This window comes from Peromyscus californicus, unplaced genomic scaffold, assembly GCF_007827085.1.
Source record: "Peromyscus californicus insignis strain IS unplaced genomic scaffold, ASM782708v3 Scaffold_10__1_contigs__length_136768540, whole genome shotgun sequence".
Classification (NCBI taxonomy): Eukaryota; Metazoa; Chordata; class Mammalia; order Rodentia; family Cricetidae; genus Peromyscus; species Peromyscus californicus.
In genome coordinates, this window is record NW_026294391.1 from 91,868,376 (window position 1) to 91,892,469 (window position 24,094).

General features: G+C 39.2%; 1 protein-coding gene across 9 annotated transcripts in view; it reads right to left on the reverse strand.

Annotated features, from left to right (window-relative positions):
- The window catches only part of Acsl4 (acyl-CoA synthetase long chain family member 4), a 77,270-nt gene that overhangs the window by 7,261 nt on the left and 45,915 nt on the right, over positions 1 to 24,094 (reverse strand). For all 9 annotated transcript variants that reach the window (XM_052737205.1, XM_052737179.1, XM_052737188.1 and 6 more), the window contains 12 exons: positions 23,681 to 23,858; positions 21,446 to 21,555; positions 19,098 to 19,236; positions 17,402 to 17,552; positions 17,166 to 17,289; positions 15,513 to 15,584; positions 12,276 to 12,415; positions 11,920 to 12,092; positions 7,092 to 7,166; positions 5,634 to 5,825; positions 3,039 to 3,153; positions 2,084 to 2,241 (listed from right to left, as the gene is read on the reverse strand). In XM_052737205.1, coding sequence (XP_052593165.1) covers positions 2,084 to 2,241; positions 3,039 to 3,153; positions 5,634 to 5,825; positions 7,092 to 7,166; positions 11,920 to 12,092; positions 12,276 to 12,415; positions 15,513 to 15,584; positions 17,166 to 17,289; positions 17,402 to 17,552; positions 19,098 to 19,236; positions 21,446 to 21,555; positions 23,681 to 23,858 — 1,627 coding nt within the window. The remainder of the gene's footprint in view (positions 1 to 2,083; positions 2,242 to 3,038; positions 3,154 to 5,633; positions 5,826 to 7,091; positions 7,167 to 11,919; positions 12,093 to 12,275; positions 12,416 to 15,512; positions 15,585 to 17,165; positions 17,290 to 17,401; positions 17,553 to 19,097; positions 19,237 to 21,445; positions 21,556 to 23,680; positions 23,859 to 24,094) is intronic.

Genomic DNA, 24,094 nt, shown 5'->3' on the forward strand with positions numbered 1-24,094 from the left:
TTCCCAAGAGTTTTTGAGTAACCCGCTTTAAAATATGAATGAACACAGAAGCATCAGCAGGAACTAAGACATAAGCAGATGCCAATGTTCTAAAGGCCATTCACTATCCAATTCTTTGTGTGACTTAACATCGTGACAACTATTAGGTAAATCCTTTGGAATGTCTAAACAGACCCTAGCCTCCACCTACCCAAAGGCTAAGAATGTCATCAGGCCCCCAGCAGAGATTTGCGTACTTTGCTGTACACCTGTCTGTTCGTTCCATGTGCTCACTAATATATGCGAAAAGTGTTTTTTTTCTTTGTTTTTTATGACTTTCTTTGTTCTGTTACAATAGAACTTCGTGTAGAAGTGTTACCTCATTTGAACATATCTGAATCTAAATCTATAATCCAGGACCACGACCACTCATGTTTTGCTCCAGAATAAACAATTCCTTATTCTCTTTGAACAGTAAAAAAGACTTCAAACCCTGTCTCAAGAAAAATCTCCCAACTAAAAATGTCCAGGTCCAGATAGATTCACTGATAGTTTTTACCAGACCTTCAAGAACTAATACTAATAATTCTCAAACTATTTCATAAAATAGAAAAGGAGCATAGCATTACCAAACTCTTTCTATGAAGCTACTATTACCCTAATATCAAAATCAGACCAAATTACAGACTAACCCAAACACACCTAAGTGCAAAAAATTATCAACAAAACACTTGCCAACCAAATTTAAGACCACATCAAAACATTCACCATGATCCAGAAATACAGAGATGGTTCAATATATGTACAACCATAAATGTTATAAAATGTATAATTGGACCCAGGGACAGAAATCACATGGTCCTCTGGACAGATGCCGAAAGGCTCTTGACAAAATCCAACATTCCTTAATGTTAAAAAATGTGAAGAAACTCAGAATAGAAAGAACATATCTCAACATACTAAAGGCATGCTATGATACTGAACTGCCAAGGCAAGATGTACCCACTAGAGCAGTAGTGGCCATAGGGATAACCAACTCCCTTCTGATTGGATTTGAGGACTGCTCACTAGAAAGAATTCATTCCCAGCATCATAAATCTGGTCGAAAACCTATGCCCGGGCATGCCACAGGCCCTAGGGGTAACCTACTGCTGTTTTGCTAAATAGGCATGCCTACATATTGCCTTCTTCTAAATATGTATGTTTATACCCATAGATGGACATGAATTGTTCTCAAACTTGCTCAGAAGCTTCTTTTTGTAGTAGGCGGTGATAAATGTACAGACTCATAACTGCTCAAAGAACTGAGTGAGAATAAGTGACTGAGTATTCAGCCCTAAATAGGATGACTCTGTCAAAAGCCCATCCTTCCTGCCCAAGGCTCAAGGAACATTGTGGAAGGTAGGAAAAATGTAAAAGATGGAGGAGTGGGGTGGAGTGCTGGGACAGACTGTCATCTGTATAAGAAACAGCCAAAGAACAGATGAACGAACTCACAGCAGCAACAGCTACACTTGCAACAGCCTGTTTAAGATGAAGCCAGTCAAAATTTCAACATGGACGGCAGAGGGTCTCACGAAGCCTCCCCTTAGCTGAGAAGTAACTGGCAGTTGATAGCTCTTTTTGGGGGTGTGGCCATTGGTAGATTGTCCAAGCTTCAGTGGATGGCTCCACACCTGTGTGCATGTGGGCGGTACTAACTGGACTTGGTAGGTTATTTAAAAAGGGAGAAGAGAGAACTCGAGAGGCAGAGACAGGCAGATCTGTGTGGGTGAGTTCAAGGATAGCCTGGTCTACAGAGCTAGTTCCAGGTCAGCCAGGGCTATAGAGAGAAAAACCCTGTCTAGGAAAAAAAAAAAAAGAAAAGAAAAGAAAAGAAAAAGAAAAAAAGAGAGAGAGAGAAGAGGACTTAGAGTTGGGAGGGAGACCCATTGTTGGGGAGGATGGAAGGGAAGTTGAAGGGGGATAGATATGATTAAAATTCACTGTATACATGGATCAAGTTTTATGCATAGTATACATGTATGGATTTTTTAGTGTAATGTACAAAACATTTATTAGGTGACTTCTATGGACTTCAATGGCTTAGCAATTTCATACTTACTGGCATTTGCAGCTTCTCGAATTTCCTTCAGTATTTCAGCTTCCATGGCAGGGTTATTGCAAATATCAACCCAAGAGCCTTCTATCCCTTTCTGTTGGGCCAAAAGGGTCAACTTTTTCTGGTTAGGAACCACAAAACTGATCACATAGGACTGGTCACTGAAAATTGAGATATTAAAATGGAAATCAAAATGTGCAAAATTACTCACAAGCTATTCAATCAATATTGTTCAGTACAGTACAGGCGATTCTAAATACACATATTTTATATGATATTAACAAAAAAGTAAATGGATCAATCTCTCAGGCTTTCAACTTAGAAAAACTTGGACTAGAAACTCATCACACCATTACTACCTATGTAAACTTTTGGGGAAATTATTCATGCTAATTCTCCGTTGTTATGAATCCTACATGAAAGAACTTGTGGTGTATGTTAAGACAGACACTTAGCCAGACATAGCAGATGTCTAATAAAGAACAACAAAACATGTTGCTGAAAGGATCTTCATGCTGTTAAATAAATTCAAGAACTTTCATGTTTATTTTCCCAACCCCAATTAAAGTTCTAAGGAGTTTGATGGTATCTGCATGCTTACACACAATCAAATTTAATTTATAATGCTCCTAATATTGTAAGTATATGACACACAAAACACAACTACTCTTTGGCTGGCAAGACAGCGATCAAGTCTGATAGCCAAGTTTGATCTCTAGAACCCACATGGTGATAGGAGAGAACTCCCACAAGTTGTCCCACATGAGCTCCCCCAACAAACAAACAAACAAATATAACACTAAACCAAAAAAAAAAAGTTACCAGCCGGGTAGTGGTGGCTCACACCTTTAATCCCGGCACTTGGGAAGCAGAGGCCAGCCTGGTCTACACAGCTAGTTCTAGGATAGCTAAAGAACTACACAAAGAAACTGTGTCTCAAAAAACAAAGAAGAGTTACCTTTTGGCAAAAGCACAGATGTTGTCGATCAGTGGACAGTTCTTCAGTGCTGCTTCTACCTTCCCAAGAGACACATATTCTCCTGCTTGTAACTTCACTAGATCTTTCTTACGATCTACAATCATAAAAAATGTGGATCCTCAAGTTAAACTGGACTTTGGTCATTGTCTCTTGGAGGCCTGCTCTCTTCTGAAGGAAGATGGAGGGGAAGTGGATCCAGGGAAGAGAGGAGCGGGGAGCAGCTGGGAAGAGTAGAGGGAGGGCAAACTGTGGCCAGCCAGATGTATTGTATGAAAAAAGAATCTAGTTTCAATAAATAAAAAAATACAGATCCACAGTCTGTTTCATTATGGCATGTACGATTCTGATTTTATTTCAATTTTATTGCCTTAGTCTTAGAAATACAAAGATATTTCCTCTAAAAGCTTGCTATATATATTATTTTTCCAAGCATTTCACTAAAAAAGTGCCTCAGATATTATACTTAAAGATCCAGCAGGTGTGTAAGGCAAGAGCATTTTAAGTTCCGGCCAGTGTGGTTCACACAGTGGGTTCAAGTCCACTCTGAGGCTTATAACAAGACTCTGTCTCAAATCAGTTTTCTCCGATGGAGTGTCACTGGGTCTATCAACCACATACCAGGGCAGGCCCCATCCCTAGGAGTCGTTAACCAACACAAAAAAGACTCCATGGTATTTTTGTGCCCCCTCTCTTTTTTGGAAGTGTGTGGGAGCACAAAGTGGGCTGGGTAGGGAGGTGGGTAAGATGTAGAAGGACTTGGAGGAGGTAAAAACATGATCAAGATACATTGCATGAAAGAGTTAAATAAAAATGATCTTCTCATACTCCTGACTACAGCGATGTAAAGGGACGGAACAGAGCTTTGGAGGATTAGATCAGAATGGGAGCTTCGTGTGGGACAGACTCCGAAATGCGTGGCATTTCAGTCAACCTCCCCCGACCTCGTTTATACGGTGGATAATGGTGCCTACCTCCCAGAAGCCTGTCATAGTATCTAACTTGCATATAAAGCACATTCAACAAATGCTAATTCGCATCTTCCCTATTTGACATTTCCTTTGTAAAGTGACAGTGCTATAAGAAAGTACTGTCACAGGATGGCTCAACTTGAATCACTGTCAGCACGCTTAAAATCCTTGGTGTGAAGGATGTGCTGCCTACCAAGAGCAACAGTAGGGAGACAGAGGAGTAGGAGGATGAGGGAGGAAGGGAGGAGGGTTCTTATCAAAACGCACTGTACTCATGTTTTGGTATTCTAAAAAAGACTGTGCCAGGCACTTTTCTACAAAAGACCCTTTCTGACCTTCTACTAAATCTAATGGCTTCCTTTTCCATTTGAAACCTGAAGCAATAGTGTGAAAACCTTGTGCACATGCATGGTTTATGTGCATATCTGTGTTAACAATATTCATGTTTGGATCACAATTGTTTACTTTTGTCTATGATGCACAACTGTAAGGTTGTGTACATGGCATCAGCGTAACAAAAATAATTCTCCAACACACACACACACATTGAAGAGAGGCCGGGCATGATGACATTGGTACAACTCCTACTCTTAGGAGTCTGAAGCAGGAGGCTGTGAGATCAAGGCCAGGCTGCACAACCATGTCTCAAAAACAGTTGGCTCTGGCAGGGAATAAAGCAGAGCTTAGGATGTAGATCCGTAACATAGAACTCCTCTAGCATATATATGACCCTAGGCTTACTCCCCAATATATGGATAAGAAGAACTATGAAGGTGATATCAAGCAAACAAAACAAAACAAAACAAAACATTGAGCAGTTTTTAAATGAATCAATGTTCGAGGTGAACACCGAAGTTCCCAGGAAATCTCTAATTACATTCTGCTCAGATACTGTGAAGCTCAGCAGCCACTAGAACTATGACTGAATGAATATATGACTAGAAGACAGGATAGCCCCTACAGAGTGGCACTTACAGCTAGACGGTGTTTAAACCTCTGCCTGTTTAAAGTGAACACAGTATTTCCTTTGGAGTTGTGTTTTGAACGTAAATGTCTACTTCTGTAAGCCCAGTAAAGAAAATGCCAAAGGAACAACATTTCAAAAGAATAGACTGGTTCTGAAGATTGAAATGATCAAGGATAGTTAGAGCCAACAGAAACAGGAAAACATGGATGCAAAGTGATCACTGAGAAATACGGGAGAGGCAAGAACTAAAATAGTGTACGTATGTCACAGTGAATAGTGACACAGAGTCCTGCTGAGTTAAGCAAGACACATCTTCAGATCTTTTCTAAATTATTTTTGTTTTCCCATTACTGAATCAGTTATTCATTTTTCTGTCCATTTTCCCCACCTCAAACACTGCTACTACTTAAAAAGATTCAGGCACTTCTCTGAACATTTTTACAATATGAACTCATCTAATGCTAGTGGCTGCCCTGTGAGGCTGGGAGTACCTGTTTCAAAGATGGAGCCATACACAAGGACATGAGTAAAGTTGTTACCAATCAATCCATCAACCCTGCTGAGGATCCAACCTATGCTATCTTTCAGACTCACTGAAGCACAAAATGACAGAAACCATAGAAAAAAGAATATACTGACCTATAATCTGCAGGCAACCATCAGGATGGAATTCTCCGATGTCACCAGTGCAAAACCACCTCTGCCCATTTTCATCCACAGAATAATCTTCTGCTGTTTTCTCTTCGTTTTTAAAATAGCCCATGGAGATATTCTGCCCACCAATCACGATTTCACCTCTGGGGTTTGGCTTATCATGAACTGTATAACCACCTAGAGATAATTTTTTTAAAAAATCATTTATTATACTAAAATAAAATCCATCTTCTTTTATAAATTCTTCATTACAATTACGTGTGTGTGTGTGGGCGCGCACGCGCGCAATAGTTGATTCTTTCCTTCCACTATGTGGGTCCCGAGGATCAAACTCAGGCCATCAGGCTTGGCAACAAGTACATTTAGCTACTGAGTCATCCATCTTAACAACCCTTCATTAATTCTTAAAGTTTCTCTGTTATTCTTAAATTTATATTGTGTTTATGGGAGACTCTTAGTTTACATTTAGTCTGAGGGACACAGGAGAAAAACTCTACGATATCACCACTGAAAACCTCTTACCCAAACCTTCCACGACACACAGAGGACAATAATTAAAGCTTAGTGTCCACAGGACTCGAGAGATGAAACCATCCCAAACAAGAGCTATGCTTAAAGCTGTTCTAAGTAAATCATCAATGTGTTGTTAGTAACACTTCTCAGATCGTAGGCTCAGAAGTTTCAGTCAAAGATAACAGACAGCAAGTACCTAAGGAAGGCAATTGCATTAAGCAAGGGAGAAGTGGAGGCCATGGGAAATGGAGGGAAATTTTATGGATTTAAACAGTGGCCAGACAATTACCATCCGGTAGTTATTATCAATTCTTTCTGGCATAGCAAGGTTGTCTAATTATTTGTTTATTTAATAATCCACTTTACTGTAATTAATGTATATTTACTATGCTTTATCATGTCCATCAGAGGAAAATCGGTTTATTTCTGTCTCCAGCTCCTTGTAAAAAGAATTATCAATAGTGTGTGCATGGTTCTGGTTTCCCCCCAAAAGGCCTTGCCTCTATAGGTATTTGTGTAAACATTTACTGTACACATAGCTACCTAGACGAGTCTTGACTATGGAAATCTGCTAGGGTCAAGATCTTGTTGTCTCTCTGTGACCTGAAAATGCGGTTTCTCTCTCAGCCCCAACATCATCACTAGCAGATTTGAGCTTCAAAAGGGTAAGCTCCAAACCCAGGAGAAGCTCCAATTAGAATCTTTGCCCCACCTTACCATCAAGGATTTCCTAAATTAAAAACCACAGTGGCTCAAATCTAGACATTTTCCTCACCGAGCACAGAAAATCATGGGGAATGGGCAAAGCAAGGGATCGCTTGTTATGACTGACGGAGTCTCACTTCAGTGAGACAGAAGTCCTGAGGCTCCAGATGGTCCAGATGGTTTTCAGTGCATCCAGGGTCCCTGGAGCTTGTGTGAAACTCTTACCTTCCTGCCAGTCTTTCAGCTTAATTTCACAGCAGATAAGAGGAGCTCCAACTCTTCCAGTAGTATAGTCAGTAACTGCAGGAGAAGAGGCAACCCAACCATTACCGCACAATAGTTCCCAAGTGCACACCAAGCCACCAGAAACACCGAGTCTCAAAAAATGACAGAAGAGGCCAGAGAGGGAGAGCCGCCTCTTCATTTTTCAGTCTTTGGACTCCCAGTTCCTCAGTGCATTCGTGCTTTTCAGGGCTGGATTTTAGATAATTACATTAAAAAAAAATTCTGCTACAAATGAAGGACTAGGTCCACCAGTACTACATAGAACTCTGCAAAGATAAAGTGAGATGAATATTCCTGCTCTTTCACTCACTTACAATATATCTCAGATGAAATGTCTTTAGTCTCCACTTCTTCACCCATAAACACATCAACTTCATATAAGTACATACTGTGAAGATTAAATGTGTTTACTAATACTTGTCACTTTTTATTTGTTCTCAAACATCATCATCGGGGCATTAGCCCTTCCTTGGCCATCTGTGACTACACTTAGCAATAATCACATCTTCACAGATGGCTTCTTATGAACCCGGTATGACAGTAAGCATTGTGAGCTAACATACAAAGGATGACGAGACACAGCCCTCAGAGACCTTACCAACAGAATTCCCAGGGAGAAATGTATGTGAAACAGTACTTAAGTCCTCATCCCCATGGACAAGTGACAACATAAATGAGCCGAGGAGCTAGGACGTCAGTCCTATAGAGAGCCTTTTACAAACAGCTGGCTCCAGCCTTTACACAATAGCTTCAGTTTGAAATATTCAGTTATCTTATCCCACAGACAGTCATGAAATCAACAACTGGACACCGAGGAGTGTCGAAGAGGACTTAGATATGAGATAACCAAGAAATACAAGATAATCAAGGAAACTGTAGCTGTGTTTGGATACTGTGTCTCATGATAGTGAGAATGTCCTTTGTGGCTAAATGTCCTTGAGCCTGTTTAAGTTGTCCCCTAGCATCAAAAGCTAAGGTGCCAGGGCATTCTCCCACAATGTGAAAAAACTGGGGATCCTCAAAACACTTTGGACTCACAACATCATTCACATTGTGATTGACGTTGGGATGTGCCGCCCCTGCCGCCCCACGCTGCCCTGCCCCGTTTCGGGGCACACACTCTAATCTGTATTTGGAGTACTTCACTGCTTTACTCAATACCTGTGCTTTCACCTGGAGACTTCTACAATAAGCACTCTAAGACTAACGTAAAATGAAGTAGCCAGAAAAGACCTTATAAAAGTTGGGTAATAATGACTGGTGGTGACTAGCCAACAAAATGGCATTCCGAAGAAGAGAAAAGAAATTACAGTGAGGTTAAGAACCGAACTCTATGTCAAGAGAGAGATGATTGGTTTGCCTAGAGAGGAAAGACAGGCGGGTAAGATAATGCTAGATCAAATACATCTTCAAAATAGGGAGAGGTGTATTTAGATTCAATTCATCTGTCAGGCGGAGGGTGGGCTAGACATGCCTAATAAAAGCAGAGGATGGACTAAAGGGCTGTCCTGTCATCTCAGAGCCAACCCAAGTAATAAAGCACAACCTAGTAAACCAACGGGAAGATCTGACTAAAGTTAAAGGCAGTAAACGTTTGAGGACTTCAAAGTTGATTAAGTCCTGGAGTGATTTCAAAGACGTAATAATACTGACACAAACAAGGAATTTAGCAGTAAGGTGACAGTTTGAAAAAAGGATATTAATATTCACATAACCAGAGTGAAGTGATAGTAATCTCATTCAAAAAAAGTTCCTACGCTGCAGACATGGCTCATATGTTAAAGAGTCCTTGCTGTTCTTGCAGGACTGGATTTTGGCTCTGAACACCAATCTCAGGAGGGTTACATACAACCACCTGTAAATCTAGCCACAGAGGATCCAACACACTCTTCTGGGCTCTGTGCATGCTCGCACTAACATGCTCATGCACACACACAAACACACATGATTAAAACAGAAGTCATTTTTTAACTTAGAATTTTTTCATATGATTTTCATATATTTTTGATGATATTCTATTCCCTCCCAACTCCTCCTCACCTCCCTATTCACCCAACTCTATAAAAACAACAACAAAAAATAAAAATTAAAACAAACAAAAATCACTAAGATAACCCCTCCAAAAAATATGCACATGCGTGTGTACACACACACACACACACACACACACACACACACACACACACACACACACACACACACACAGAGTCCATTTTGTGTTGGTCAACTACTCCTGGGCATGGGGCCTGTCCTTGAGTGTAATACTCTATTGAATAAAATTTTCCTTTTACTAGCTGACATCAATTGGGCTAATTCACATATGAATTCAGAGACTGGGACGCATGTACAATACCCAAACAGGTTCAAACCAGAAAAAAAAATATTCCTATATCCTCAGTGTTTCTCAACCTGGCATGATTTTGTGTGCTAAGGAGATATGTGGCAATATTTGGAATATGTTTCATTTTGACAGTGTGGGTGAGCAAGTTACTACTAGCAATGTGACTGTTAACATCCTTCAGTGGACGAGAGAGAACGCAAAAACAAAGAATTGGAGGCTGGAGAGATGGCTCAGTGGTTAGAGAGCATTGACTGCTCTTCCAGAGGTCCTGAGTTCAATTCCCAGCAACGACATGGTGGCTCACAACCACTTGTAATGAGATCTGGTGACCTCTTCTGGCCTGCAGGATACTGTATACATAAAAAATAAATCTTAAAAAAAAAAAAAAACACAAAGAATTATGTGGTTCAAAAATGTGAATAGGGTCAAGGCTGAGACACCCTGCCTTGGGGAATTGAAGGTAACAGAAGACAAAGCAAAAAAGAGGGATGTTAGAGGGACACTTCATCCCAAGGCCACAACTGTGCACGGTGATTATTGAGATCATGCTATCATCAAACTTTCTATCTGTGTGCATGCCCACCAATTGGTGATGCTCTCAACTTGGACTAGAGAACCTTCTTTTTGCAGTGGGTAATGGTTAATGCAGAGAATCATAGCTGCTTAAAGCACCTAGTGTAAGTAGCCATGAGAACTCAGCCATGGAGGAATGAATCATCTATAAAAGGGGGCCTCGACCTCTGGATCATGACCCTTTCAACAAACCATATCTCCAAAAATATTTACATTATTACCCTTTCAATGAACCTCTGTCTTCAAAAATATCTACATAACAGAAGCAAAATTATAGTTATGAAGTAGCAATGAAAATAATTGTATGGTTGGGGGTCACCACAACACGAGGAACCGTATTAATGGGTCACAGCATCAGGGAGGTGGAGGACCACTGAGCTCTAACAACCTTCTTCCATCCAGTGCACAGGGAACATCTCATAAGAGGGAGTAGAAAGAATGTAAGAGCCAGTGTGGCCAGTGTGTGTGTGTGTGTGTGTGTGTGTGTGTGTGTGTGTGTGTGTGTGTGTGTGAGAAATGGTATTTTCTGAACATGACATGACTGTTGCACATATCAACTCACAGCAGCTGTACTTCCTGCACAAGACTAAGCCAGTCAAAATTCCAAAGGGTCCCCAAGACCCCATCCTTGGCAAAGGAGCTATTGGGTAATAATAGCTGCTGAGATAGGGAAATGCATTACCCTCTGGGAACACAGACATCATCAGTGGGCTTACAGTTATCAATAATAAAAAAAACAGGGGGAGATAGAGCAAAGAGCCCTAAAGGAAGTTGGAGGGATGTAGTGGTATATGGATCTGACCAAAATCTGTCGCATTAATGTACGAAATTTTGAAAGAATAAAAAATATTACTTTTAAAAAGTGCTTAAAGAAAGAAAATTAAACCAACATGACAGAATTATGATGCTTAAAATATTTATGAGACTAATGCTAGGTAGGTTTATAACAAACCTTGTATTACTCAAAAGGAATCATAAGGTAAGTTCCTAATGCCGAAGACATGCATTTCAGACAGAGGTCTGTGCGCTGGAACTGATCTGAAAGCCTCCTCCCTGAGGACTAGCTTTCATGGTACCAGAAGTTGCCACGCTAGCTTCATTTACAAAACAACTCCTGCACTTAATGTTCAGGGAATATTGTGGAAAAAGGGGCCAGAGGATCAGGGAATTGGCTGTGCAATCATGTCTCCTAGTAATGTCAGAAGTTACATCTACAAAAATCTCACCAATATGAACTGCCTAAACGTGAGCTGATCAAGGACAACAGGAATGCCAAATTGGACAGAGAAAAGACCAGGAGGCCTCAACTCTACATAACACAGAACCACAGGCAATACTGGGACCGCGTTCCCCAAGGAAGCACACCAATTGGATATCCCAGACCGAACGGTCAGCCCTGAAAACATGCACAGGAGTAACACTATGTAGAATAAGCAGGTTCTAACTGGGGAATATGTGTGTATATAACTGTATGAATATAACAACAATTAAATTTTAAAAAGCCATGAATTTAAAAGAGAGCAAGGAAAGGCGTATGGGAGGGTTTGGAGGAAGCAAAGAGACTGGGGAAATGATGTAACTATATTATAAAATTATAATCTCAAAAATAAAAGGATTTTTAAGCTGGGTGGTGGTGGCACACACCTTTAATCCCAGCACTTGGGAGGCAGAGGTAGGAAGACCTCTATGAGCTTGATTGAGGCTAGCAAGTTTCAGGATAGTCAGGGCTACACAAAGAGACCCTGTCTGAAAAAAACAAACAAACAAACAAAAAAAAAAAATCAAGAAATTTTAAAAAGGAATTATACAACAAGCATGGTTTCTAAGTGATACTAACACAGGACCAAGGCTTACCTTCAGTAACTGTACCAGCACCACATGTTTCTGTCAGTCCATAGCCCTGACCAATGGGGCAGCAGAAGCACACGTTCATGAATCGGTGTGTCTGAGGAGACAGTGGGGCCCCGCCAGACAGCATCATCCGGACGTTCCCTCCCAGCAGAGCCTTCACCTTTTTAAAGAGTAACCTTGATAAGAAGAGAAAGAATTAACAGTCATACTGTCACGCACTATTCTTGGTACCCGGGTAACTTATAAAAGTTCTCAAAACTGGCTGAACATTTCCAAATATGATGGCAATGGGAGGGTGATACCATACGAAACAGAACGTGATACAGGTTCAAAATCCAGGGTCTCTGAAATGTACTTACAGATTACAAAGAGGTGCATCATATCCTTTCTTGATTTGTTCTAATTTGTAATCATACCCTATTTTGAATAGAGTTTTCTGAATATAATTCATCTCTTGAACCTTGCTCATAACATTTTTATAAATTCTATCCATGATTTCCTGCAAGATAAACAAAATACTCAATAATCTGAAAAGAATTACAACATCACTAAAAACAGTCATGATTTGATGATACACTGAGACTTCTTAGGTAGAGGTCTATCTAGGATCATGGACATATTTGTTTCCTTCATTACAGAACCAATTTTACTGACGTGTTCACTACTTCTAAGAAACAAAACTTAATACATGTTAGCATACTATATATCATAAACAAACACAATCTAAAATAAAATGAAAACTTCATTTTAAAAAGACTCAGTGCAAGTATAAGATTTACTTTGGTTCAACATGCTAAGTTGATCTAAAATATTAAAAAAAAGGGCTGGAGAGATGGCTCAGTGGTTAAGAGCACCGACTGTTCTTCCAGAGGTCCTGAGTTAGATTCCCAGCAACCACATGGTGGCTCACAGCCCTTTGCAATTAGATCTGGTGCCCTCTTCTGGCCTGCAAGGACACATGCAGACAGAACACTGTATACATAATAAATAAACCTTTAAAAAAGTCTTAAAAAATATTAAAAAACAAACAAAAAACCCTTAAGTGATTAACAGACCCTCAACTGGTCAACATGCAGAAAAAAGACTATGGATGTTCTGCTGTAAATGAGATATATACCTCCCCCCCACCTCTCTCTCTCTCTCTCTCTCTCTCTCTCTCTCTCTCTCTCTCTCTCTCTCACACACACACACACACACACACACACACACACACACACACACACACACACACAGAGGTGGGAGGGACGGAGAGAGGAGAGAGCTCACAATGACTGTAACATGCCAAAGATCTCTGCAAGATCAAGCCAAACAAAATACCACCACGGAGGCAGGGCACAAAATCCTACTAGCAGTGTAGAAAGTATTGGCATTTGATAGCTGTTGGAAGAGGGAGAGTCAGTTTTCTTTAATGGTGTGACCCTGGGTAAGTCAACCACACGGGTCCCATTCCCAAGTAGTTGGGCACCAAGCAAACTGGACTCAATGGCTTAAAACAAAACAACAACAAAATGAATCCTAAACTCAAGGCAGGGAGACAAGAATACTGAAGGTGGATCTGGAAGGAATTGGGGGAGGGGAGCAAGTATGATCAAAATATACTGTATTATTCTCAAAGAAATTTAATGAAATTTTGTGTAAAAATCTTAGCACAGAAAGAATTCATTCAGCTCTGATAATTTTTTTTCAAAAAATTATTTCAAATAAATTCCCTTATTTTCATATAGCAGCAAAATACCTAACTGTGTTGAATTAAATCATGATACTTTTCTCTTTATTACTATGACCTTGTGACTCTCTTACAACATGGCAGGGGTCTTAACCATTTCCTAAAAACTGTATATCTTTATAATTTAGGCATTTCTATGCTATTTTCCTTGAAACAAAGATTGAAAATATAAACTTCTTGCTGATAGTTACTTGATAAATTAGAAGTAGGGCAAGGTTTGGGATATACTGACTCAGGCTAATATGTATAAGGCAAAAACAAACACCTCTATCACTAAGTGATGATTTAAAAAATGCCTAGCACAAATTATTACAATAAAGCACAACTGTTTATAAATATCTGGTTCTAAATATTGAAGGCATCAATCACCAGAATAACTTAAGTTGTGCTATAATAAATAAATTTATGGATGTTTCTTCCATTATTAAAGCAGAGCCACATACAAATGGAGGTCAGTAGAATCATTCCTTTAAAAAGCTGCCAACACAGTGAAGCATGGTACACCTAAAGTTGTCTTCTCCACTGCTACAAAAGGATTCACTACTATATCCCTGTACTTTTTCTGTAAGTCTGTGACTGAGAACTCCCTCAGGGAAACACCTTAACATACTAGAACACCCCCTTTATAAGCTCCAGGAGCCCAAAAATATGGACACAAAAGCAAACAGATGGGAAGGAGGTCAAGGTGTGGGAACCACTTCCACTGCTTCCTAATCGTGCCCGGGGAAGGGCTTGGGAATCAGGTGTGCAACAGTCACACAGTGGCAGGATTTATAGTTAGCTCATCAAGCCACTTCTCATCTCAAGCTAACAACATACCACGTTCCAGCTGGTTATCTGTACTTCGAAGCAGTGTCGTATTCTGCATTCTCTTTGTAAATATCTACACTGCTAAAGCTTACACTGTGCTCCCATCTAGGAATGCAACGAACTCAGAAAACAGTCTACGGGGAGCGAGGAGTTCTTTTAAAAAGCCCACCTATAGAGTACCGCTAAATAACAGGACAAAATCTTTTCTGGGCTACTCCAGCTCTAATAATTTTTGTAGAAAAAATTTAAGGACAATAAAATATTTCACATCTGTAATGCTTAGAAAATTCGGACTGAACAAAATATCATCTAAATCTCAGACTTTCCATGCACAAAAATAACTTGTGAAGATACTAGGTTATGTCTGGAAGTTTGATTCTAACACAAGCAGTAGTAATAAGCCCTCCCTGTGGTTTGCCAAGTGTAAATAAATGTGCTAGAACCTAACAGATTTATGCACGTCTGAAACACTCCTTTCAACTCATCGTTATATGGCTTTAGATGTAACATCTGTTCTTTTTAAAAGCAGCATTTCAGTTAAGGATTTTACATCTATGAAATAGAACAGTACTCCTGTGGCAGCTTTTGGAAATTGGTAGATTTCTTTAGGAAGTATTTCTGGAAGATGATAGGTCAGATGCTGTATCATGTGATGTGGTGAGTGCTGCCTGTTAGTTAAGACTCAGCTCTGTCACCAACCTGTTCCATAACCTCAGTTCTCTGGGATGACGCAGGGCCTGATTGCTTTTAATTATAAGATTAAACGAAATGATCTGGGGAGTACATGTCTACCTTAGGATACTAGGACCATGCCTCAACTCTAGGTACTTTGAAGGTCATTTTCATCGTGAATTTCCAAGCATCAGCAAATACTCACAGGTATACATTCCAGCCTTGTTACTTCTAAGATTTTAAGGATCATCTATGCCAATATTTCAAAGTAAAATTATTCTTTAAGTGTACACATATACCTAAAAGAATTACTTTTTAAAAATTAGAAGTGTAAACAAGAACTTGTCTAAGTGACCCTTTTCTACTTGTATGACTAGTCTGTACTCACCGGAACAGCAGCCATTAGAGTGGGTTTCAGCACAGTACAATCACCCTTGCTTCCCTTCTTGATTTTGCTGGACTACATTCACGAAAGAGCAAATACAATCAGGGAAACAGATGTTAGCAAAAATGGGGGGGGGGGCCGCGAGTCTAATTCAAGTATCAATAACAAAGGCAGAATTTACACACAGGACTTAATCTCCTATTACAGCATCTATTACAAGTCCAAAGAGTATGTGATTTTTCTATTTTATTCTGTTGGTTTGGTTTCGAGCACTGGTTTCTAGCACATCACAGCCTTCCCAAGAAGATAAACTGATCCAGGATAACAATAGAATTGGACATGTTGGTGAGCTAAAGATTTGTATTAATATTACACCATCAAATATAACAGACTGCATTTTCAAAAAAAAATAAACACGTCCATTTTTTACAAAGCCCCATTAAAGCAGTCTTATCACTAAAACAAATAGAAGGCTTTTTTGTTGTTGTTGCTTTTTTTTTTAATTTTTTTAAATTTTTTATTTTTTGAGACAGGGTTTCTTGTAGGCTTGGCTGTCCTGGAACTCGATCTGTATGTAGACCAGGTGGCCTTAGAACTCACAGAGATCCGCCTGGCTCTTCCTCCCACGCTGGATTAAAAGCCTGGGCCACCACACCTGGCACTTTGAAGGCATTTTAACTTTCTTTGATTACTCAGTAGGCAAAAATGTATCTCAAAATGACCATTATGGACGTCAACTTACATCACAGAGAATAATAATTTGGTAATTTTCTGATTGGTAGAATAAAAACCAAGCCAGTGGCCAAGTGGCAACATGTACATATATACATCAATGTGCACAATTTCTTTCATGCATAAAAACACTTGGGATTTCAAATGTCAAATTAATCACAGGTAGAAAATTAATAAAGTCATTCATTGGAAAAAAAAAGTAGATAAAAATAAAAATCTCCTATAATACGATTTCATCATTTACAAATCTGGGTAAATGATGCATTAACCAAGCTAAGAGGAAAGAAAACTAGCTCTCAAGAAGCAGTGAAATTGACAAGAAGTACACACAGGCTCTGCTGGCAGAACCCAATTGTTTTTCTCTTCTTAAAGCGGTTTTCTGTGTGGAATTTCAAATGTGCTTAAACTACGAGTGAGTGCTGCCTATTGTTGGCCTTCCTGCTATGAACAGTAGAAAAAAAGAACCCTGATTCAGTATGAACCTGAGGCCTGGCCTTGGAGATGCTACAGTGCTATCCAACAGGATAGAAATTGGTCACATAGGTGTCAGGAACCTGAAATGTGGCTAAATAAAACAAGAAAGCAAAAAATTTAAATCTAATTTTAATCAATTTCTCTTTAAAGATGGGACTAGTGGCAGAGGTCCAGAATAAAATTCAGAAGAAAACTAGGTCCTAAAGCTACACCTTTTCCCAAGAACCAGTTAATGGTCCTGAACAGCATGTCAATGGTTCAATGAACATACTTTTCAGTATAAATTCTCAGAGTAACATCTAATAAAGAAAGATAAAAGTAATTATTTCAAAATAATTTTAAAATATGGGCCTAAATCAATGCTACCATCATTTATTCATGGAAAGCTATGTTTGATGCCACGGGGACCTTTGTACTGAATAAATCACGAGCCAAGAGAAAGTTGGTCACCTGGTCAGATAATGTCAGTGGAGAAGAATAACCAATCCTACAGCCGTAGGTAAAGCAAGAGATCTCTGCTGTCAATTCCAGCACATGAGCCAAGGGTAGGTAACCAATGTAGGTGTCCTTTGGTCTGAAACAAACAAAATAAGAGCAACAGATTAAGCGCGTTGACAAGGCGTTTTAAAGTCATAACTCGATTATGCACTCTCTATTTGTAATAAAGCTGAGGGAGCCTCTCTTACCCGAGTCCAGGTATTCTTTCACACTGGCCTGTCATCCCAGCTATCAAATTGCTATGATGCATCATCACTCCCTTGGGTCGGCCAGTAGAACCACTGGTGTACATGACAATGGCCATGTCGGAAGGAGTTGGTCTATTTGGAGGAATGCTCGCTAAATAAACGAAAAAGCACATTTTCTTCAGTTTGAAAGGTGAATTACTTGACAAGAAGGTATTTTCATTTTACATAGGGATACAGATTTCAAAATTAGTCTGGATTAATAAATAGTAAGAATGGTTGTCATATTTCAATTGACTGAAATAAAAATTTCAAACTCAACCCGGTCTATTTCTGGGATCAAGCCTCTTCACAGTGTTATGTACAGAATTGGGAAGGGTTTCTAAGGCTTTGAAAGGATAGTATCCTGTGGAGATTCCTTAGCTCTAAATAATAGTTCAGGGCCCAGCATGGTGGTACATGCCTTTAATCCCAGCACTCCAGAGGCAAAGGCAGGAGATCTCTGAGTTTGAGGCCAGACTGGTCTACAGAGCAAGTTCCAGGACAGCCTAGGCTATATAAAGAAACCCTGTCTGGGGTGTGGAGAGCAAGGCATACCACTTAAATGACCAAAGTCAAAGTTATGTACTTAAACAGGCTATATCAAATGCTCCTTCGGGATGTTCACAGTCATTGATAGGATCAAAAAAACAAAAACAAAAACAAAAACAAACAATGAACTCATCTGGGGATCAAGTGAAGCAGAAAAAAAATGTTACTTGTGGGCACATTATATTGTTCTCACACCAAGCATACAATGACATTTCTCATCTGTCTACTTTTGAATAAGCATGCAAAATGTGTATTGTCATTATTTTTATAATTTATTAAATTCATTTATTTAATAATATTGAAATTATTAAATATATAGATACATATTAAATATTTATTAATTAATGTTTTACCTACTTAGGTAAAGTATCACAGACCACAACATATAGCATAACTCTACATATACTATTATTATGATATTATGATAACGCATTCTAATAATGACTCTTTGCACAGGTAAACTAGTATCACAGGCATACATGAATCCTATCTATCCTGGAGACAGATGGATGTCAGCAATTCATGTCAATCCGCAATCAAAATTGTGAGAACTGATAAAGTGTCTTCTCAGCTTTTGTGTCAAATGCTCTGAAGAATCATCAGAACTGGCAGAAGCAGACCCTGCTGATCACAACTTCCCAATCAAGCAGGCACCAACCTCGCAGTCTCAACCTGGTGATACAAACAATTCGGCATGGATCTCTTCTATTTCGGTGCATCAAGCCAGCAGAGGCACTGATTTGCTCTGGACTGTCTATTCAAAGGATATACACTCTTCTAGAGTGAATAATAGGCCTGCTTACGAGCCAGAACATTAAAAAGAGTAAAATATTTGGCCCTGGGCTTCTTTTCTATGGTAAAAATGCATATTCTGGCTATTGTTTTGAAGAAAAAAATTGCCTCATCTCTAACCTAAGGTCTGCTTGCTATCTTCAAGAAATTCGGCCAAGATTGCCTTCTTCAGGAAGAAGGAAAAGAAATTTTCAGTCACATACAGTCTTGTTTAAGATTAAACAGTTTCAGCATTTTGACTGTCACTTCTTTTATTAATCTGCTAAAATGACAAACATGAATTTATGAGGACATTAACTTGAACTGATTCACTTACCATTTTCTGGCTTGGATCCCAACTCTTCCACTGATTGCATGCTGTGAATCTCAAACCCTTCAGGGTACTCTGCTTTATTGATAGTCTTATTATCCACATAAATGATATGTTTAACACAATTGATATCTAATAAAGCCGCCTGTTGAACAGAAATAAAAGCCAGCTATTCAATTTGGCACACTATCAAAATTAATACTAAATGATAGGACTGAAAATGTTTACTCAGTAAATTTCACTGTGGTAATTATAGACAAATTCAAAGTGTGCTAATATTGTAATCATATTAAATAAACCACCCACATCTTTAGGAAGAAAAGTACTAAGACCAAAACATTTAAAAATAATAGCAACTATATTAAGATGCTAAGAGACAGGCAATATAAAAATATGTAAAACTCGAGTAACAAAATTTTTAAATGGAGCAGGAAAGGAGTATATGTGTATTTTCCTTACTAGTGTATTTTCTCTTTTTGTTTCTTATCATTCTGATCATGTACCTGTCTCTTAACATCTTAATGTAGCTTGTCACAAAATGTACTTTCATAAGCCCCATTATAATCACAAAGCAAAAACCAATGATAGGCAAACAAAAATAAAAAGCAAGGGCCCAAAATATGTCAGTAGAGTAACTTAACCACACACGGACTCGAAGGGAGGGAGATCAGACCTCACCCAAACTAGAAAACACGCCACAGAATAGCTTCTGAGACTTAAATGGAATGTACATAGATTAATGTTAAAAGACAGAACTACTGAATGGATTATTACAATTACCTAGCTGGCCAGTGGTGGCACACACCTTTAATCTGAGCACTCGGGAGGCAGAGGCAGGCAGATTTCTGTGAGTTCAAAGACAGCATGGTCTACAGAGCTAGTTCCAAGATAGCCAAATTAAAAAGACTGCAATAAACCATCGAGCCTCAAAAACCTAGAAATCAACAACAAATCAAGCTCAAAAAATCTAGCAGAAAAGAAATAACAAAGAACTGAGCTAACTAAAATAGACTTCAATACAAAAATGAAGGAGACCAAGAATGGGTTCTAAAATGTTCAACAGGGCCTGGGGAGATGGCCCAGGCTGGAAAAAATGATTCAGGACATTGAAGTGGAAAGGATTTTTTCATTGTTACTGGTTTTGTTTAGTTTTTGGATAAACCCCCAAAGCAGAGAAAACAGAAAGAAAAGCAGACAAACAGCATTATGTGAAAGTAAAAAGTTTCTAACTAGTAAAGGAAACCATCGTCAGAATGAAGAGAACCTACAGGGCAGGATAAAATACTGTAAACCCTCCTTCTGACACATGGTATACATCCAGAAACTCAGCAGCAAGTCAAAGAACCCAAGTGACAATGGGCAAAATAGCTACCTAAGCATTTCTCAAAAGGAGACATACAAATAACCAACAGATACATGGAAAACTCCTCAGCATCACTAATCACCAGAGAAACGCAAATCGAAACCACATGAAATCTCACCTATCTCCCAAAAGAATGACTATCATCAAAAAGGGCAAAGGCCCTAGAAAGTCTGTGGAGAAAGGGGAATCCTTGCACCACACTGTTGATGAAATTCTACACCAATATAGTCATTATATATATAAAAAAATAGAACAGTACAGAAGGTCCTCCAAAACTTAAAAAATGAAATTACTATATAACTACAACAATCTTACTATCAGAAATCCTGAAGAAATGAAATCAGTATGTCAATGATATTTATACTCTCATGTTCAATATCTTACTATTCACAATAGCCAAGGAATGGATATAGCCTATCAGCTGATGAATGGATAAAGAAAACATGGTACATATATACATTGGAATACTATTCAGCCATAAGAAGAACAAGAGCCTACCATTTGCAACAACTTGGTTCCTGCTAAAGATCATTACTGTAAGTAAAATAAGCCAGACACAGAAAAGCTAGGTAGCATATAATCTCATTCTTGTGAAATGTAAGAAAACCTTATCAAGTGGAAGTTGAGGGTAGAATTGTAGTTCCCAGAGACTGGATAGAACGGGAGTGGTAAGATAGAGAAATTGATTAATGGATACTAAGTTACAGCTGGATATGGAGCAAGAAGATATGGTATTACCGCACAGCAAGATGGCTATACTGAGAATGTACCATGTATTTCAAAAAAACTAAAAGAAAGTATAGTCAACGTTTCCATCATAAAAAAAAAATGAAAAAATGTTTACGGAAACATGTTTTAAGCTGATTTGAGCATTACATAGTGTAAACATATATTGAAATATCACATGGTACCACATATATACACACAATATGTTTTCACATATTGGTTATAATTTAAATATAAATTTAAAATAATTAAATTTCATGCTTACCTTCAATTTGCTTTCCAGAAGTTCAACACTAGTAATCAGATATGAAGCCTCGGATTCATTTAATCCATGAACTACAGCTTCTTTGCCAAGTGTGGCATATAAAGTCACAACTACATAATAAAATGTAAACATGAAAATTATACACTTAGCACTTGGGAGGATGACATGGAATTTAAGCCAGGCCTTACAGATAACAACACTATAGATACAAAAGCACTTGATGATTTGATTTGATTTCACAGTCTCCAGGTACCTCAAACTTAGTCTTACAAATTCCCAGGAATCAAACTTAAGGTCGACAGGTCCTGGGAGAAGTCAGGCCAGAGGGCAGCCCAGCAATGACTTCCCCTTCAGTGGTCATTGCCCAAAAGAATGGATAAGCCAATTTTCAAAAAATTTCAAGACCTCAAGTCAGAAGATGAGCCACAAATAATGTCCTTACTCCTTCCAGAAAGCTTTTTCAGTGTGTTCAATTTCTAATCCCATTGGTTATCTCCATCGCTTACCGGGAGAGGCTGGGAGATCCGTTCCAGAGGGCTCACCAGACTACAGCATAAACTAACAGTAATATCAGTTGTTACTGAGTAACATCTGCTAAACCTCGAGCAGACGCGGAGATTCAGCTTTCAGCTGATAACTAGAAATAGCTGTTTCGCTATTGCCTGTTGAAGGGGGGGCGATTAAGACATATGGGAACATTTTTGTAGCATCTATCTTTGTTTGAAATGAAGGTTGATTCCTACACTTAACCTGCAGTACTCTATTTCCTGAAAAAAACAAATACTTAGGGTACAACAAGACATTCTTATGAACTCAATTTTTTTTTTTAAATTAGTTCCTGAGATTGTAGAGGCTCAGTGGCTAGGAGACTTGCTTGCTGTTCTTGCAGAGAACAAGGGGGTGGTTCCCAGCATCCGCATGGCTGCTCACACTCCTCAGTAATTCCGGTGCCAGGCCTCTGGGCATCAAGAACGCACACGGTGCATTTACATAAGCGCAGGCATAGACTCATACACGCAAAAATTCAAATGAGAAATCTTGAAAAAAAAAATGACTTCTTGTGCAATGGCGAACACAAACGCTTGCCGGCCAGAAACATGCTGAGTTTCACTCATTTTCTGTTTCTCTAGTGCCAGGTCTAGCGGGCGCAGGACTGTGTATGCAAGATGAAGGCAGTGAATATGAGGGTTCAAGTGCAAAAGGGAACTCAGAATTTGTGAGCGATCACTTTTGTTGTACGGTCTCCACAGCCATACTTTCAATCTAAATTTTTAGGTTATAATTCATGTCTAATTGAAAAGTAAAATCTGAATTATACATAGTTAGGTCTCAAGTTCCCAAACTAACTCTTACAAGTTGCTATCCTTAATAGGAGCAACTAATTGGATTATTCCTAATTTATTTATTTTGTGTGTATACAGTGTGTGTGTGTGTGTGTGTGTGTGTGTGTGTGTGTGTGTGTGTGTGTGTGTATGGGCACAATGTCGGGTGTTGTTCCTTACTTTCCACTTTGAGAAAGGGTCTCGTGGCTTTTGTTCTGCTGTGTATGCAGGCTAGCTGGCCCAAGGGCTTCCAAAGATTTTCATGTCTCCACTTCCCATCTTGCCTTAGGAAAGCTGAGAGTGAAGACTTATGCTACCACTGCCAGCTTTATGTGGGGTCTCGGGATTTGAACTCAGGTCCTGCTCGCACAGCAAGTTCTTCATCCACCAAACCATCTTCCTAGCCCCTAGCCATGTTTTAGGGACATAATCACACAGAAAACTAGCTAAGGAACACCGCCTTTGTTTCAAATGTGTGTGTGTGTGTGTGTGTGTGTGTGTGTGTGTGTGTGTGTGTGTGTATGTGTGTGTGTGTTGCGTGTGTAATTATTTTTTTCAGTGCTAATTATTTGTTTCAGAGGAACAAATCAATGATCTCGAGTATGCTATAAAAAACACTTTCCCGGCCGGGCGGTGGTGGCGCACGTCTTTAATCCCAGCACTCGGGAGGCAGAGCCAGGCAGATCTCTGTGAGTTCGAGGCCAGCCTGGACTACCAAGTGAGTTCCAGGAAAGGCGCAAAGCTACACAGAGAAACCCTGTCTCGAAAAACAAAAAAAAAAAAAAAAAAAAAAAAAAAAACACTTTCCCAATGAGTTATACTATCAGCCCACATTGAAAACCGAAGCATCTCGGAACATCCTTCCTCTGGAAGCAACGCCCTCCCTCCTCCATACAAAGCACAAGGCACTCACGGGGGAAGTTGTACTTGAAGCAGGTCTGTGCTGCAATCATCCACTCTGCTCTGGTCTCACAGAAAATGGCGATGGTGTTCTTTGGTTTTAGTCCCAATGAAGTGAGTCCACTTCCGAAGTTATTCACTCTGCGGTTCACGTCAAGATAGTTTATCCATTTATAATTCCCAAGAATTAACTGTGAAAAAAGGGAGACATTTTCCACTATCAGAATGTTTATTCAAATAAGCAAATGAAATATCACTCAAAACACTGAACTCTCAAAATTCCCACTATGTGAATACTCAGAAACTATGAGACCTCTGAGAATTCATTACCAAGCGCTGTGACACAGTGCTAGTATTCTTTTTCTTCTTCTTTTTTTATTTTTTATTTTTTAATTTTTTCAGAGACAGGGTTTCTCTGTGTAGCTTT